This window comes from Pristiophorus japonicus, chromosome 18 (genome assembly GCF_044704955.1).
Source record: "Pristiophorus japonicus isolate sPriJap1 chromosome 18, sPriJap1.hap1, whole genome shotgun sequence".
Lineage (NCBI taxonomy): Eukaryota > Metazoa > Chordata > Chondrichthyes > Pristiophoridae > Pristiophorus > Pristiophorus japonicus.
In genome coordinates this window covers 78,897,517-78,914,348 of record NC_091994.1, presented here as the reverse complement: position 1 = coordinate 78,914,348, position 16,832 = coordinate 78,897,517, and the positions used below count along the sequence as shown (strand labels likewise).

General features: G+C 42.8%; 1 protein-coding gene across 1 annotated transcript in view; it reads left to right on the top strand.

Moving 5' to 3' along the window:
* The window catches only part of LOC139228786 (serine/threonine-protein kinase mTOR), a 78,881-nt gene that overhangs the window by 42,225 nt on the left and 19,824 nt on the right, over positions 1-16,832 (top strand). The window contains exons 9-14 of the mRNA XM_070860157.1: positions 6,242-6,340; positions 6,925-7,047; positions 9,430-9,612; positions 11,276-11,410; positions 12,289-12,463; positions 14,409-14,544. Coding sequence (XP_070716258.1) covers positions 6,242-6,340; positions 6,925-7,047; positions 9,430-9,612; positions 11,276-11,410; positions 12,289-12,463; positions 14,409-14,544 — 851 coding nt within the window. The remainder of the gene's footprint in view (positions 1-6,241; positions 6,341-6,924; positions 7,048-9,429; positions 9,613-11,275; positions 11,411-12,288; positions 12,464-14,408; positions 14,545-16,832) is intronic.

The following is a 16,832-nucleotide window of genomic DNA, read 5'->3' as shown; positions in this document are numbered from 1 at the left end:
TTGTTTGATGCTGTTCCCAACCTCACTACTACTGTTTGGTGGTCTGTACACAACTCCCACTAGCATTTTCTGCCCTTTAGTATGCCGCAGCTCTACCCATACAGATACCACATCATCCAAGCTAATGTCCTTCCTTACTATTGCGTTAATTTCCTCTTTAACCAGCAATGCTACCCCACCTCCTTTTCCTTTCTGTCTATCCTTCATGAATGTCCTAGATGTTGAGTTCCCAGCCTTGGTCACCCTGGAGCCATGTCTCCGTAATCCCAATTAGATCATATTAATTAATAGCTGCCTGCGCAGTTAATTCGTCCACTTTATTACGAATACTCCTCGCATTGAGGCACTGAGCCTTCAGGTTTGTCTTTTTAACACACTTTGTCCCTTTAGAATTTTACTGTAATGTGGCCCTTTATGATTTTTGCCCTCCACTTTTACTTTTCTTCTTTCTATCTTTTGCTTCTGCCCCCATTTTACTTCCCTCTGTCTCCCTGCATAGGTTCCCATCTCCCTGCCATGTTAGTTTAACTCCTCCCCAACAACACTTGCAAACACTCCCCTTAGGACATTGGCTCTGGTCCTGCCCAGTTGCAGACCGTCCGGTTTGTACTGTTCCCACCTTCCCAGAACCGATTCCAATGTCCCAGGAATTTGAATCCGTCCCTCCTGCACCACTCCTCAAGCCACGTATTCATCTGAGCTATCCTGTGATTCTTACTCTGACTAGCTCGTGACACTGGTAGCAATCCTGAGATTGCTACCTTTGAGGTCCTTCTTTTTAATTTTAACTCCAAGCTCCCTAAATTCAGCTTGTAGGACCTCATCCCGTTTATTACCTATATGCACCACGACGACTGGCTGTTCACCCTCCCCCTCCAAAATGTCCTGCAGCCGCTCCGAGATATCCTTGACCCTTGCACCAGGGAGGCAACATACCATCCTGGAGTCTCGATTGCGGCCGCAGAAACGTCTATCTATTCCCCTTTCAATAGAATCCCCTACTACTATAGCTCTCCCACTCTTTTTCCTGCCCTGCTGTGCAGCAGAACCACTCATGGTGCCATTGAACTTTGCTGCTGCTGCCCTCCCATGATGAGTCATCCCCGCACCCCTCCCCCCCTCCCAACAGCACCCAAGGTCGTGTATCTGTTTTGGAGGTGGATGACCGCAAGGGATCCCTGTGCTACCTTCCTTCCACTGTTCTGCCTGCTGGTCACCCATTCCCTATCGGCCTGAGTAACCTTTACCTGCAGTGTGACCAACTCACTAAATGTGCTATTCACAACATCCTTAGTACAAATCTTAAAATAACTCAGTCCTGTACACGAGGGTGTTGTTCATGATAATGAATTACAATGTTATAATTGCACAGATCCATCACTGTCTGAAGAAGAAAAGACAGTACTGGTGAGGTGTCCACACTGAAATGTTAGCCTGTCTTCCTCCACATGTGGAGGGACCTGCAAATCCAGCATTTGTGTTTTTTCTTTATCTGTTGATGAATTGAATATGGCTTAATTGTAACTTTTAGTTCTAATAATTATTTTCTGTTTACATTTTTCACATCTGCAAATAGTGTGTGTGTGCTGCTATCATCCAGCTGCACAGCCCAGTACCAGTGAAATAAATCTGTGCAGGACTTTGGGTGTCAATTGTGAAATGATGATGCTTCATAACAACCCACAGTATAGGAAAAGCCCAAATCTGTCATTTTTGGGGTGGGTTGGGGGGGGGGGGGGGGCGGGGTGGGGAGGGGGGGGAAAGCGGAACTCTGTAAATAAATGTAATCTCTTGGTGACTAATTACCAGTAGCTCTAACATGGTAGTGTAATTTTAGAATTACATAATTCAATATTTAAATCTTGAAATTGAGTAAGGCAGCGATAGGCAAATAGCAAAAAGGGTCACATTACAGCAAAATTCTAAAGGGGCAACGTGTGCAAGAAAGACAAGCTTGAAGGCTCTGTGCCTCAATGCGAGGAGTATTCGGATACGGAATAAGGTGGACGAGTTAACTGCGCAGATAGCAGTTAACGGGTATGATGTAATTGGCATCATGGAGACATGGCTCCAGGGTGACCAAGGCTGGGAACTCAACATCTAGGGGTATTCAACATTTAGGAAGGATAGACAGAAAGGAAAAGGAGGTAGGGTGGCATTGCTGGTTAAAGAGGAAATGAATGAGATAGTAAGAAAGGATATTAGCTTGGATGATGTGGAATTAGTATGGGTGGAGCTGCGGAATACCAAGGGGCAGAAAACACTAGTGGGAGCTGTGTACAGACCACCAAACAGTAGTAGTAAGGTTGGGTCAGCATCAAACAAGAAATTAGGGATGCAGGCAATAAAGGTACAGCAGTTATCATGGGTGACTTTAATCTACATATTGATTGAGCGAACCAAACTGGTAGCAATGCGGTGGAGGAGGATTTCCTGGAGTGTATTAAGGATGATTTTCGAGACCAATATGTCGAAGAACCAACCAGGGAGCTGGCCATCCTAGACTGGGTGATGTGTAATGAGAGAGGACTAATTTGCAATCTTGTTGTGCGAGACCCCTTGGGGAAGAGTGATCATAACATGGTAGAATTCTTTATTAGGATGGAGAGTGACAGTTAATTCAGTAACTTGGGTCCTGAACTTAAGGAAAGGTAACTTCAATGGTTTGAGGATTGAATTGGCTAGAGTAGACTGGCAAATGATACTTAAAGGGTTGATGGTGGATAGGCAATGGCAAACATTTAAAGATCACATGGATGAACTTCAGCAATTGTACATCCCTGTCTGGAGTAAAAATAAAATGGGGAAGGTGGCTCAACTGTGGCTAACAAGGGAAATTAAGGATAGTGTTAATCCAAGGAAGAGGCATATAAATTGGCCAGAAAAAGCATCAAACCTGAGGACTGGGAGAAATTTAGAATTCAGCAGAGGAGAACAAAGGGTTTAATTAAGAGGGGGGAAATAAAGTACGAGAAGAAGCTTTCCGGGTACATAAAAACTGACTGCAAAAGTTTCTATAGATATGTGAAGAGAATCGTAGGTCCCTTGCAGTCGGATTCAGGCGAATTTATAATGGGGAACAAAGAAATAGCGGACCAATTAAACAAAGACTTTGGTTCTGTCTTCACGAAGGAAGACACAAATAACCTTCCGAAAGTACGAGGGGACGGAGGGTCCTGTGAGAAGGAGGAACTGAAGGATATCCTTTAGGCGGGAAATTGTGTTGGGGAAATTGATGGGATTGAAGGCCGATAAATCCCCAGGGCCTGATTGTCTGCATCCCAGAGTACTTAAGGAAGTGGCCCTAGAAATAGTGGATGCATTGGTGATCATTTTCCAACAGTCTATTGACTCTGGATCAGTTCCTATGGACTGGAGGGTAGCTAATGTAACACCACTTTTTAAAAAGGGAGGGAGAGAGAAAACGGGGAATTTTAGACCGGTTAGCCTGACATCAGTGGTGGGGAAAATGTTGGAATCAATTATTAAGGATGAAATAGCAGCGCATTTGGAAAGCAGTGACAGGATCGGTCCAAGTCAGCATGGATTTATGAAGGGGAAATCATGCTTGACAAATCTTCTAGAATTTTTTGAGGATGTAACTAGCAGAGTGGACAAGGGAGAACCAGTGGATGTGGTGTATTTGGACTTTCAAAAGGCTTTTGACAAGGTCCCACACAAGAGATTGGTGTGCAAAATCGAAGCACCATGGTATTGGGGATAATATACTGACGTGGATAGAGAACTGGTTGGTAGCCAGGAAGCAGAGAGTCGGGATAAACGGGTCCTTTTCAGAATGGCAGGCAGTGACTAGTGGAGTGCTGCAGGGCTCAGTGCTGGGACCCCAGCTCTTTACAATATACATCAATGATTTGGATGAAGGAATAGAGTGTAATATCTCCAAGTTTGCAGATGACACTAAACTGGGTGGCGGTGTGAGCTGTGAGGGGGACGCTAGGAGGCTGCAGGGTGACTTGGACAGGTTAGTTGAGTGGGCAAATGCATGGCAGATGCAGTATAATGTGGATAAATGTGAGGTTATCCATTTTGGTGGCAAAAACATGAAGGCAGATTATTATCTGAATGGTGACAGATTAGGAAAAGGGGAGGTGCAACGAGACCTGGGTGTCATGGTTCATCAGTCATTGAAAGTGGGCACGCAGGTGCAGCAGGCGGTAAAGAAGGCAAATGGTATGTTGGCCTTCATAGCTAGGGGATTTGAGTATAGGAGCAGGGAGGTCTTACTGCAGTTGTACAGGGCCTTGGTGAGACCTCACCTGGGATATTGTGTTCAATTTTGGTCGCCTAATCTGAGGAAGGACGTTCTTGCTATTGAGGGAGTGCAGTGAAGGTTCACCAGACTGATTCCCGGGATGGCCGGACTGACATATGAGGAGACTCTATCAACTGGGCCTTTATACATTGGAGTTTAGAAGGATGAGAGGGGATCTCATTGAAACGTACAAGATTCTGACGGTACGGCACAGGTTAGATGTGGGTAGATTGTTCCCGATGTTGGGGAAGTCCAGAACCAGGGGACACAGTCTTAGGATAAAAGGTAGAAACATAGAAATTAGGTGCAGGAGCAAGCCATTCAGCCCTTTGAGCCTGCACCGCCATTCAATAAGATCATGGCTAATCATTCAACCTCAGTACACCTTTCCTGCTTTCTCTCTATACCCCTTGATCCCTTTGGCCGTAAGGGCCAGATCTAACTCCCATTTGAATATATCTAACGAACTGGCCTCAACAACTTTCTGCGGTAGAAAATTCCACAGGTTAACTACTCTCTGAGTGAAGAAGTTTCTCCTCATCTCAGTCCTAAATTGCTTACCCCTTATCCTTAGACTGTGATCCCTGGTTCTGGAACACCCCAGCAATGGGAACATTCTTCCTGCCTCTAACCTGTCCAGTCCCGTCAGAATTTTATATGTTTCTAGGAGATCCCCTCTCATTCTTCTCAACTCCAGTGGATACAAGCCCAGTTGATCCAGTCTCTCTTCATATGTCAGTCTTGCCTCCCGGGAATCAATCTGGTGAACCTTCGCTGTACTCCCTCAATAGCAAGAACATCCTTCCTCAGATTAGGAGACTAAAACTGAACATAATATTCCAATTGTGGCCTCACCAAGACTTTGTACAACTGCAGTAAAACCTCCCTGCTCCTATACTCAAATCCTCTCGCTCTGAAGTCTATCATGCCATTTGCCTTCTTCACCGCCTGCTGCACCTGTATGCCAAACTTCAATGCACTAATGTACCATGACACCCAGGTCTCGTTGCACCTCCCCTTTTTCTAATCTGCCGCCATTCAGATAATATTCTGTCTTCGTGTTTTTGCCGCAAAGTGGATAACCTCACATTTATCCACATTATACTACATCTGCCATGCATTTGCCCACTCACCTAACCTGTCCAAGTCACCCTGCAGCCTCTTAGCATCCTCCTCACAGCTCACATTGCCACTTGGCAATATTACATTCATTAGGACTGAGATGAGGAGAAACTTCTTCACTCAGAGTTGTTAAACTGTCACAGAGAGTTGTTGATGCCAGTTCATTGGATATATTCAAGAGGGAGTTAGATATGGCCCTTACGGCTGAAGGGATCAAGGGGTACGGAGAGAAAGTAGGAAAGGGGTACTGAGGGAATGATCAACCATGATCTTATCGAATGGTGGTGCAGGCTCGAAGGGCCGAATGGCCTACTCCTGCACCTATTTTCTATGTTTCTGTGTAATACTTCCTTGATGACGTAATAGACAAAGGCACCATCTGGTGGAGCACTAAGTTATATTGAAGGTTCCACATTCAATTTTCTGTCTGTGTGGAGTTAACTGAACTCAGCCAGAATGCTATAATTAACCTCCGCAGCTGGGTTAGGGAGTGGTAAAATCAACCTGATAACATCCCAGTGACTCCTGCATATGTGACTGACAGGTGAGGATAGGTACTCCGCCATGAGCTACTTCCTGCTCACACTCACTACCTCGGACATGAAGAAAAGCCACGTGGGCGAGATATGGACGGTCTGCCATGTTACCCATGGAGCTGTACCCCAGCAAGAGTCAGCACCTTCAGTAGAGGGAATTTAAAGGGGTGGTGGGGGTCAGGGTGCAGGAGGGAAGCATGTTTAAAGTAAGGCCGCAATAAATCTTTGTTTTTAGTCTCAAGATGTGCGTCTTGTCTGTAAAGAATTTTTGGAACAAAATGTTTCACTTATATTGGGGAATTTTCTTCAGGTGATCCCTCAACTCATTGCAAGGATTGACACACCACGTGCCTTAGTGGGTCGACTTATTCACCAGCTCTTGACGGACATTGGTAGATACCATCCCCAGGTAACCAAAGCAGCAGTTGCTTTCTTTAGCTTTCCAAACAATAGTTATAAAGTTAATCTGTTCATAAATGTATGCGAACATTACACTTAATCTGTCTGATAATGAATGATATTTAAGAAAATATTCTGTGCTAATGTACTTACCTGGTGCATCTTCGCTGTGTCTTTGAAATAGAACATCATCAGGTATGGTGCATTCACAACAACATTGAGGAAAAGCTTTGGTTTTTATGTTTACTTATCGTATTTAATATACTCAACATTAACTTTATTTAAATCTTCCTATTGATGCAGAAATTTACTTTACAGTTAATGGAGGAATGACATAGCATCAAAGAGAAGGTGAAATCTCCTCCTATTCATGGTCAATTGGGGAGGGAGAATTGCACTCTAATGTACCTTATCAGAAGAAGATAATGCTTCAGTTGTCATGTGCTTTGATGCATAATGACCCTGTACTAAAACTAATGAAGTTACTATTTTGTCTATTCTAGGATGTGTGCTGCTTTGTATCTAAGGTTATATTTTCCCTTCTACATTTTGATGTGGGACATTTAATGAATGTGCCCTTTGCTTAACCCACAGGCTCTGATTTACCCACTTACTGTAGCATCCAAGTCCACTACACCTGCTCGCCACAGTGCCGCCAATAAAATCCTGAAGAATATGTGTGAGCATAGCAACACATTGGTACAACAGGCCATGATGGTAAGCAGAAGTTTGCATCTTATTTAGCAAGGGTTTGGAGAGGAAATCTATAGGTGTTTATTACCTTCCCAAAGGCTGTTTGCCAACATTTGAAAACCATTCACAGGTCCTTTCTTTAAATCTAATATGAACATGTCAAAGAGAAACGGTCCTTTTGTGCATCAAGTTTAACCTTTTAGTAATCCAACTCACCCCAGCCTCCAGCTGTATGTTAAATTGTCCTACTATCTGTGACTCCACCACCATACCTGTATACTCCTCAGAACTCAAGTATCTTTAGTTAAGTATCACTTAGGTTGATCTTTTTCTGGACTGCCTGAATATTCTTGTAGTATGGCAGCCAAAATTGTACAGAGTACTCCTGATGTGACCAAGCCAGTCCTGCGTACTAACTCATTATCATCTCCTGGGAATTGTTTTCTGTCATTCTGGCCAAACATTCCAAGATCCAGGGGGAGAAAAGTAATGTAAGTTTTATTACACAAATATTACACATTTGAAAATAATACAAGTGTAGAATGTAATTTCGTCAAACCTCTGCTGGATAAAGCTAAATAAGAGCCCAGAGCAACAAATAATCTAATTATCTTACTATGATCCATTATTTCAGTAACTGGTAAATCTGGGATTCTGAAACTATTAATAATTCAGATCCATAGCTCCAATTTTGGATTTGAAGAGTAATAAAGTTAGTGTAATAGAAGGTGACCCATAATCTGGTTTATTACATTTACCAGCCACTATCTGAGTAAAGCAGTTTCTCCTGAATTCATTATTGGAGTTATTAGTGACTATTTTATATTTATAGCCTCTACTTTTAGATTCTCCCACAAGTGGAAATATCTTCTCTACATCCACCCTATCGAACCCCTTTATAAATTTCAAGAGCTCTATTGGGTTGCTCCTCAGCCTTTTTCAAGAGAAAAGAGCCCCAGCCTGTTCAGTCTTCCCTGATGGTTATATCCTCCTGCCACCAGGCGCTGTGTGTGAGCGAGAGAAATGAGAGTTTACTGATTTACACAGCTGTTATAGATTTTGTTTTATTTTCTGTAAGCTTCAGACAGCATATTAAGCGGAGAGTAAAAGACAGACTGGCTGCAGACAAACACATCTGAATTTTGGTTCATTTTTCCAAAAAAGTTGAATTTTGAAGCAATTAAAAAGTCTCTCTATCTCATTTGTGTTTTGTTTAGTTAGAAAAAGTAAACATTCTAATTGTTGACATCTGAGAGCGAGCGAAGGGGGCAGATACAGTGTCTACCATCATCCTAATTTTTTTTTTTTAAGTAATTTAAATTTTGAAAGCAAACGATGTCTCTTTGAGGGAATCCGATACTAGGGAAAGAGAGTACCAATTTGACCTCTCACCTCCCACTCTTTAGGGGGACTGGGCACGGTTTTGGATGAAATTAGTGTTAGCAGAGGTCGGGCAGGTAACTGGTTAAGCAAGTAGTTCAATGGGGAAGCGGTTCTCAGCAAAGCGAGGGAGTAGCGATAGCAATAGGAGTGAGGAGTGATAGGAAGGGAAGGGATAACGAGAAGACAAAGCCATCGGAGATGCATTAGGAGCAGGGAGTGATGGGAAGGGAACTGCCAAGGATTGTAGCCAGCAGTGGGGGGGCCTACATTGTTTTAATGTGGGGTCCACATTCAAATAACTATGGGGGGCCTTTCTGCTGGTTAGCGCCATGTTGTGCTGTGTGAGTTCAACATATGGCATTTCAAAATGGAGAATAGGATATGCAAGAATTTCAGTATCCTAATTTAAATGAATTGCTTCCACCATTGAATGTTCCCTACATGCGCTCCTGACATCTTATCCAACATAGCAGACGGTGTACTTCTGCTTGAAATGTGCGTGCATTACCTGTCCCCAACATTGGAGGGTTAAGTGGTCATTTAAGGGCCTGAATTTCTATGCCTACATTCTCCAGCTTACTATGTGCAATGCCGCAGGAGATCCACTAATAATAATAGCAAATGTTAGAGCATTATTGAGGTTCTGCCACTGGAACATTTAGTAAATGCTGTATTAAATCATATATAAAATTGAACAACCCAGATCCGTAGTGTAACTGGAATGAAATTGAACAGTCATATAATGACTAGATCTAACACTGACAGTACATAGTACACTGCACATTTTTGAAATGCATGCCTCAAAGTATTATGTTCATTACTTTTGTTCAGTAATGTGATGTGATTGCGAAGTTTTTATGTTCCTGTATTCAGATATAGCAGGGAAGGTGCCAAAAGCTGTCCTAGCTCAACATCGAGAGCATGTCTTCAATGGACGTTACTTTGACCATTTTGAATATTATTGATTCTACCGATTGTATTTGTCAGAATTTCTAGAAATTGAATACTTTTATTTCATTTCAGGTGAGTGAGGAACTTATCCGTGTTGCTATTCTGTGGCATGAAATGTGGCATGAAGGCTTGGAGGAGGCATCAAGACTTTACTTTGGGGAACGAAATGTTAAAGGGATGTTTGCTGTTCTTGAGCCTCTACATGCCATGATGGAGCGGGGTCCTCAAACACTTAAAGAGACCTCCTTCAACCAGGTACCGACCAAAAGCACAACTCTCCTTCATTGTAAAATTATACTTGCTACATTTCAAACCGGCGTAGTTCTTTTAGTGATCAAAAGCCTCTAATCAGTAACATTGCACAATAGGTGGGTTGGCCCATGCAGCTCTCTTCCCCTTAGAGAATCAAGTACAGTCACAAACTCATCACGTCGCCTGAGGACAACACACAGCTACAGCAAAAACTTCCAGGGTAGATGTGGGAGGATGTTTCCCCTGGCTGGGGAATCTAGAACCATGGGTCACAGTTTCAGAATAAGGGGTCGGCCATTTAGGGCTGAGATGAGGAAGAATTTCTTTACCCCAGAGGGCTGTGGATATTCAGTCGTTGAGTATATTCAAGCCAGAGATCGATTGATTTTTGGATATTAAGGAAATCAAGGGATATGGGGATAGTGCAGGAAAGTGGAGTTGAGGTGGAAGATCAGCCAAGATTTTATTGAATGATTCGAGGGGCCGAATCGCCTACTCCTGCTCCTATTTCTTAGGGTCCAGAAATAGTGCACTTATAGCTCCCTCCTCTGAGATAATCGAACAAAAACAGTATCATGAGGCTTAACTTCTACTATTCTTAAAGCAGTTATTCCACATTCTGTTAACTGTATTTAATCCAAAAGTTAGATTCTATTTTCCTTTTTAACTATTTTTTTTGATAAAGATTTAGAAAACAAATCATTCAATAAGTTCATTTGTTAAGTACTCTTGAAATCATTATGTCCTTAATAGGCATCAACTTCTCCGTAGAAAAAGGATTGCAAGTATAGTGAAAAGAATAATGTTACTCTAATGCCTGGCTAGTCACTTCACTCACGCACACCTAATATAGTGCTGCAATTGAACCTCTGAGCATAGCTAGAGCAATATAGGATGCCTCCTGGTTTTGTATTGTTGAACTATCATCATATAGTACTGGGAAAGGTAATGGGAAGATGTGTGACAAATGTAATGAAAGAACTGGTAACGGTGAATGTATTTGAGGGTTTTTAATACATAACCAGGATAGGAGAACCAAGATGTGATTATAAGGTATGAACTAATTGTGATTTCTCCATGTTAAGATAAGATACCTGCCACCTGGTGGAGTAAATGCTGACTTAGTTGCATGCATTCAAAATAGAAAAGAGCAGATTCCTGATTCATTGTAAGTTGTCAGGATAGGGATTGGTGCACAGACTGGAGGAAGAGACATTAGATTTGCTCAGAGTGTATCTTAACAGAACACCTTGAGCTGGATAGAGTGAATGACTCGCTGTTGCATCATATTCTCACAATGTGTTTTGAGTCTGATGAATAATATTCTAGTATAATACAATTTCACTTCAAAATGATTGAGTGCAATACCATAATTGGATCCACTAAAAATCTATGAATATTTCAGAAACAAATGTATTTTGAACTTTTTAAAAAGAATACACACTGTTCAGCATGGAATACTTTTCCATCTTAAGTTGGAAGGTTTCTCCCTCATGAATAATTATAAACCTTATCTATATTCTTTCCCCTAAAGTAATTTTCTTGGAACATAACAGCAATATTCTAAAATAAAATTAAGATGTTTGGCAAAAGTATCCATCCTTGGAGGAATTCTTGCTTTAATTGGGAGACAACTGACACACCACCTGAATTTATCCTTCCACAGGCATACGGCAGGGACTTGATGGAGGCTCAGGAATGGTGTCGAAAGTACATGAGATCAGGCAATGTGAAGGACCTAACACAAGCTTGGGACCTCTACTATCATGTGTTCCGACGCATTTCCAAACAGCTTCCGCAGGTGGGTGCTCTGGTTTCATTTTTTAAAAAGTACCTTCATGTTCTTGTTCAAAGCATTAACAGTAAAGATATTTGTCAAAGTGACGATTAAGTCCGAGTTTGGTCAATAATGACAAATTTCCCTTTGGTTTACAAACCATCTGAGATTTGTTCTGCACAGGATATTTACACTTCAGGAATGGACACTAGTCAAGGAAGAAAATCCATTTAAAACTGAAATAAATATCTAGCTTGTGTGGTCTAGTTGAATGACGCACTCATGTAACAGCAGCTTTTAGAGCTGTGCACACTCACAGCCAAATTTCAAAGTACGGCAAGCTTGTTATGTAATTTACCACTCTACAGTCGCGCGTGTATGAACTTGTGTTAAAGAAGCAACATCATTGTGTATCAAAACCATCCATAATTGTAATGAAATCACTCAGTCCGAGTCCACAAGGATAGTGAGAAATGGAATATCATATTGGTGTGGAGGAATTAATGACCTTCTGAAATTTAGTTAAGGAACATTGTTGGAGTTCACTGTATGTGACCTGCACTCTTTCTGAGCTGAAACTACTCCATGCTATCACGAGGTGACAAAAAGTGGTAAAAAATTCTACTCCAGTGCTAACATCACTTGCCTCAATGAATACAAAATATAATAAGTTTCAAGAAACACAATATAGTGACCCATTTTCGATACAGAAGGATAAGTAAACACTACAAGGTGATTGTCATTTTGGATGCTTATACTGAAAGATACTGGCACAAAATTATGTCAATGAAAGAAATGACCCTTTACTCTTGTATTTAATTGTATCGTTAATTGTTCTCTCCATTTAAGCAAAAATTATTAAGCAATTATAGAAATAAGCTGTGCTTTATATTTCATTGCAGCTCACTTCACTTGAACTCCAGTATGTGTCACCTAAGTTGCTGATGTGTCGTGACTTAGAATTGGCTGTACCAGGGACCTATGATCCCAACCAACCTATCATCCGGATTCAGTCCATAGCTCCCTCACTTCAAGTCATAACCTCCAAACAGCGACCAAGGAAGTTGACCATCATGGGTAAGAACAATATGTTCTACAGATTCCGTTTTTAATTAGTTTCTATATTTTTTTCAAGTGGGAATAGTTTTAAAAACCAACAAATACTATCCATTATCTGGTATTTTACTTTTTATAGAGAAACCAAAATGAAGACGAAGGTTTTTAAAAAAAGAGACGAGGAAAATCTGGAACTAGTGATTAAATTAAACCAAGCTTGGGTATTTGAAACTAACCACCAAAGCAAAATACTGCGGATGCTGGAAATCTGAAATAAAAACAGAAAATGCTGGAAGTACTCAGCAGGTCAGGCAGCATCTGTGGAGAGAGAAACAGTTACCGATTCAGGTCGATAACCTTTCATCAGAACTGGAAAAAGTTAGAGATGTAGCCGATTTTAAGCAAGTGCTGTGGCAGGGAAAGGAGGGAGGGGAGGAAAGAACAAAAGGGAAGGTCTGTGAAAGGGTAGAACACAGGAGTGGTTAAATTACAAAAGGTATGATAATACAAAGCAAAAGGAGACGGCAATGGAACAAGTAAAGAAACAAAAGATGAGTCTAGAAGAGGAGTAAATGGGAATGGCAGAGTCATCAACAGCTGCCATGTGAAAAAATAGGGGCAGGGGTGATGGTCTGAAATTGTTGAACTCGATGTTGAGTCCAGAAGGCTGTTAAGTGCCTAATCAAAAGATGAGGTGCTGTTCCTCGAGGTATTAGAAACATGGGCCTCCATATTAACCCCATCATGATGGGTGGGAGAGGGTCGGGGTTAAAACATTTTAAATGGGGAACGCATGGGTGCCATTGTCGTAGTGTCTGAGTGTCCCACCGTGGAGTGTCTGAGTATCCCACTGTGGAGAGACAAAACACTTCATTAACATATTCAATTCGGGCTCCCACAGTGTAATTGAGAGCCCGATGTAAATTTTCCAGTTGCTGTGCGGGTTTCCAAGGGGTTGGGAAACCCGGCAGTGAAAGAGCTTGCCGGCTTGTAGGCCAAGAGGAGCAGGAGTTCCCCCACCAGACCCCTCAAGGAAGCCTTTGGCCACCCCGCTGCCGATCACTGCCTCTCTCTTGCCCAGCTGTAAGTTCCCACCTCTCCCCTCCAGCCCCAATATCCTCTCTTCCTCCAGCTGATCGTGGCTGATCCCACCCAAGCCCCGATGGCTGACCTTCTCCTCTCCTGCAATGGCCTCTCCGGGGCTGACAATTTGGCCGGCTGCCGGGCGGGAAACAGAGAAAACAATGTTGATGAGGTTCTGACATTAAATTCAGCAGGACCTCCACTTCCATGGCCTTGCTGGTTTCTTCGGCCGTTTTCAGCCTCCGCTGCCTCCCCGTAAGTATCAGGGCCACGGCGACTGTAAAAGGAAGGGGTAAGGCAGTCCACAAATCCTGGTAAAATGAGCATGAATCAGGAACTATGCAGTGACTTAATATTAAAATAGAGAGAGAGAGACAAAAAAGGTCTCTCAGCAGAGAGACACTTTGGGGAGGTCGAGGTCAGAGAGGCATTAGGTACCAGGTGATGAGCTGCTTTGTAATTTCTAATTACTGGAATAACATAGCCCTGATATCCAGATATAGATACTCAATGTGTATTGATCAATTCTACCCCTCAGAGCTGAAACCCTTCTAGGTCCATGAAGTGCATAAAACCAGAAATATGCAACTTTGGGGCCTTGAGGTCGAAAGGAAGGGAAGTAACAGAAACAGCACAGTTGTTAGTGAACTTTTCTCGTGGCTGACCAAGAGCAAAACAACCTTTTTATATACAAAAAGTCAATCAGTATTGGTGCAATCATTGGGTATTTGTGTACCGTAATTTAGCAAAATTAAGCTTTTGTCCAAATTATTAGCCAGTCCAAATGCTGATGCTCTACAAAGCTTAAAAAAAAAACTTTGTGGCTGTTGTGGGGGGTTTTCCCCAACTCAAATTTGACAGAATTTTATCTGTGTCCCTGTAGGAAGCAATGGCCACGAATTCATGTTCTTGCTAAAGGGCCATGAAGACCTGCGTCAGGATGAGAGGGTGATGCAACTTTTTGGATTGGTGAACACGTTGCTGGCAAATGATCCAGCATCTCTGCGGAAGAACCTCAGGTATCAAAGCGTGTTTCTATAGTGGGAATATAGAGGATCAGCCATGGTTGTATTGAATGGCGGTGCAGACTCGAAGGGCCAAATGGCCTACTACTGCTCCTATTTTCTATGTTTCTATCAATACCCAATAGCATATAGTTTAGAGCTTTCCTTCTCCCATTACGATCATTGCAATGATCAGGACAGACAAACAGTGACTGGCAACATGAACAGATTATACAAGTATTATAGCCTTGTGGTTATGGTACTGTACCAGCAATCCAGAGGTCATCAGTTCAAGCCACCCAGTTGTAAACAATCATTACAAAGTTCAATAAGAGTTAAGATAAGACTACGGCAATCTCAGCCCACTCGACCCAACAAAGTTCTCCTCACTAACATCTGGGGCCTGGTGCCCAGGTTGAGAGGTCTACCCCACAGTCTAGTGAAGCAACAGCCTGACGTTGTCATACTCAGAGAATGATATTCATCAGGTAGCATCACCATCTTTGGGTGTATATTATTGCGCTCCCACTCCAGGCTAGGCCCACCTGGAGTGGGGGCGCAGTAATATACCATCGGGAGTGAATGGGCCTGGGACTCCTTAATATTGACTCCAAACCCCATGAAGTCTCAAGGCTTCAGGTCAAACACTGGCAAGGAAGCTTCCTGCTAATCACCTTCTACCGCCAACACCCCCCAACTGAGGAATCAGTAAACCTCCATGTTGGAAATCACCTTGAAGGAATCTCTGAGGGCACAAAATGAACTCTGGGTGGGGAACTTCAATATCTTTCACCAAGCATTGCTCAGTAGTGCTATCATGACTGACCTGGCCAAATCCTGAAGGACGTTGCTCTCAGCTGGGCTTGTGTCCGGTGGTGAAGGAACCAACACAGGAAAGTAACCTGCTTGACCTTATCCTCATCAACCTACCTGTTGCTGACAATCTGCCTGCAAAAGCATTGTCAGAAATGACTACTTCAAGTCATCTTCAAATCTTTCAACGTCTAGTGGGGCACTACCACTATGTTAAGTGGAACCACATAAAGTCAGACCTAGCAGTTCAAAAATGGTGATGCAGCTGTGGGCCATCAACAGCAGAAGAATTGTATACCACCGTCTGTAATCTCATGGCCTGGCATAATCCTCACTCCTTGATCACCATCAAGCTTGGAAACCAACCCTGGTTTAATGCAGAGTGTGGAAGGTGGTTTCAGGCGCAGCACCAGGCATACCTTAGCATGCGGTATCAATCTAGTGAAGGTACTGCACAGGGGCTATCTGCATGCTAAACGCCAAAAGCAGCTGGCCATAGACCGAGCTAAGTGTTCCCATCACTAATCAGATCATGGCAACACTCTGTAGCCTTACCACATCTAGTTGAGAATGTTGCTGGACAACCAGGCAACTAACAGGAGGAGGCTCCATGAACATTCCCATCCTCAATCATGGTGGAGCCCAGCATGTGAGTGCAAGAGACAAGGCTTCAAGTGTCATCAGCCAGAAGTTCTGAGTGAATGATCCTGCTCTGCCACCTCCTTGAGCTTTCCAGCATCGTATATACCAATGTCCAGCCAATTTGGTTTACTCTACAAGACACTAAGAAGTAGCTGAGTGTGCTGGACCAAGGAAAGGCTGTGAGCCCTGACCACATCCGAGCTAGCTGCTTCCTTAGCCAAGCTATTCCACTGCATTTGTGACATTGGCATCTACCCAACAGTGTAGAAGATTGAAATAAAAACACAAACTGCTGTAAATACTCAGCAGATCAGGCAGCATCTGTGGAAAGAGAAACAGAATTAACGTTTCAAGTCGATGTCCTTTCGGCAGAACTGGAAGATGTTGGAGATGTAACAGGTTTTAAGCAAATGCGGGGGAAGGGGTGGAAAGAACAAAAGGGAAGATCTGTGATAGGGTGGAAGTCAGAAGTGATTAAATGACCAAAAGGATAATGGTGCAAGACAAAAGGAGGTGGTAATGGGACAAGTCAAGAAACAAACATGGGTCTAGAGGAGGTGTAAATGGCAACCGCAGAACCATTACCAGCATCTGCCGTCCGAGAAAATGGGAGCAGTGCTGATGATTTGAAATTGTTGAACTCAATGTTGAGTCCAGAAGGTCATAAAATGCCTAATCGAAAGATGAGGTGCTGTACCTCAAGCTTCCGTTGAGCTTCATTACAACAATGTAGGAGGCCGAGGTCAAAGTGGGAGTGGAATGTAGAATTAAAATGGCAATGTCGAAGATTGCCCAGGTATATTCTGTCCACAAACACCAAGATACTACTATTCCAGGCAATTACTGCC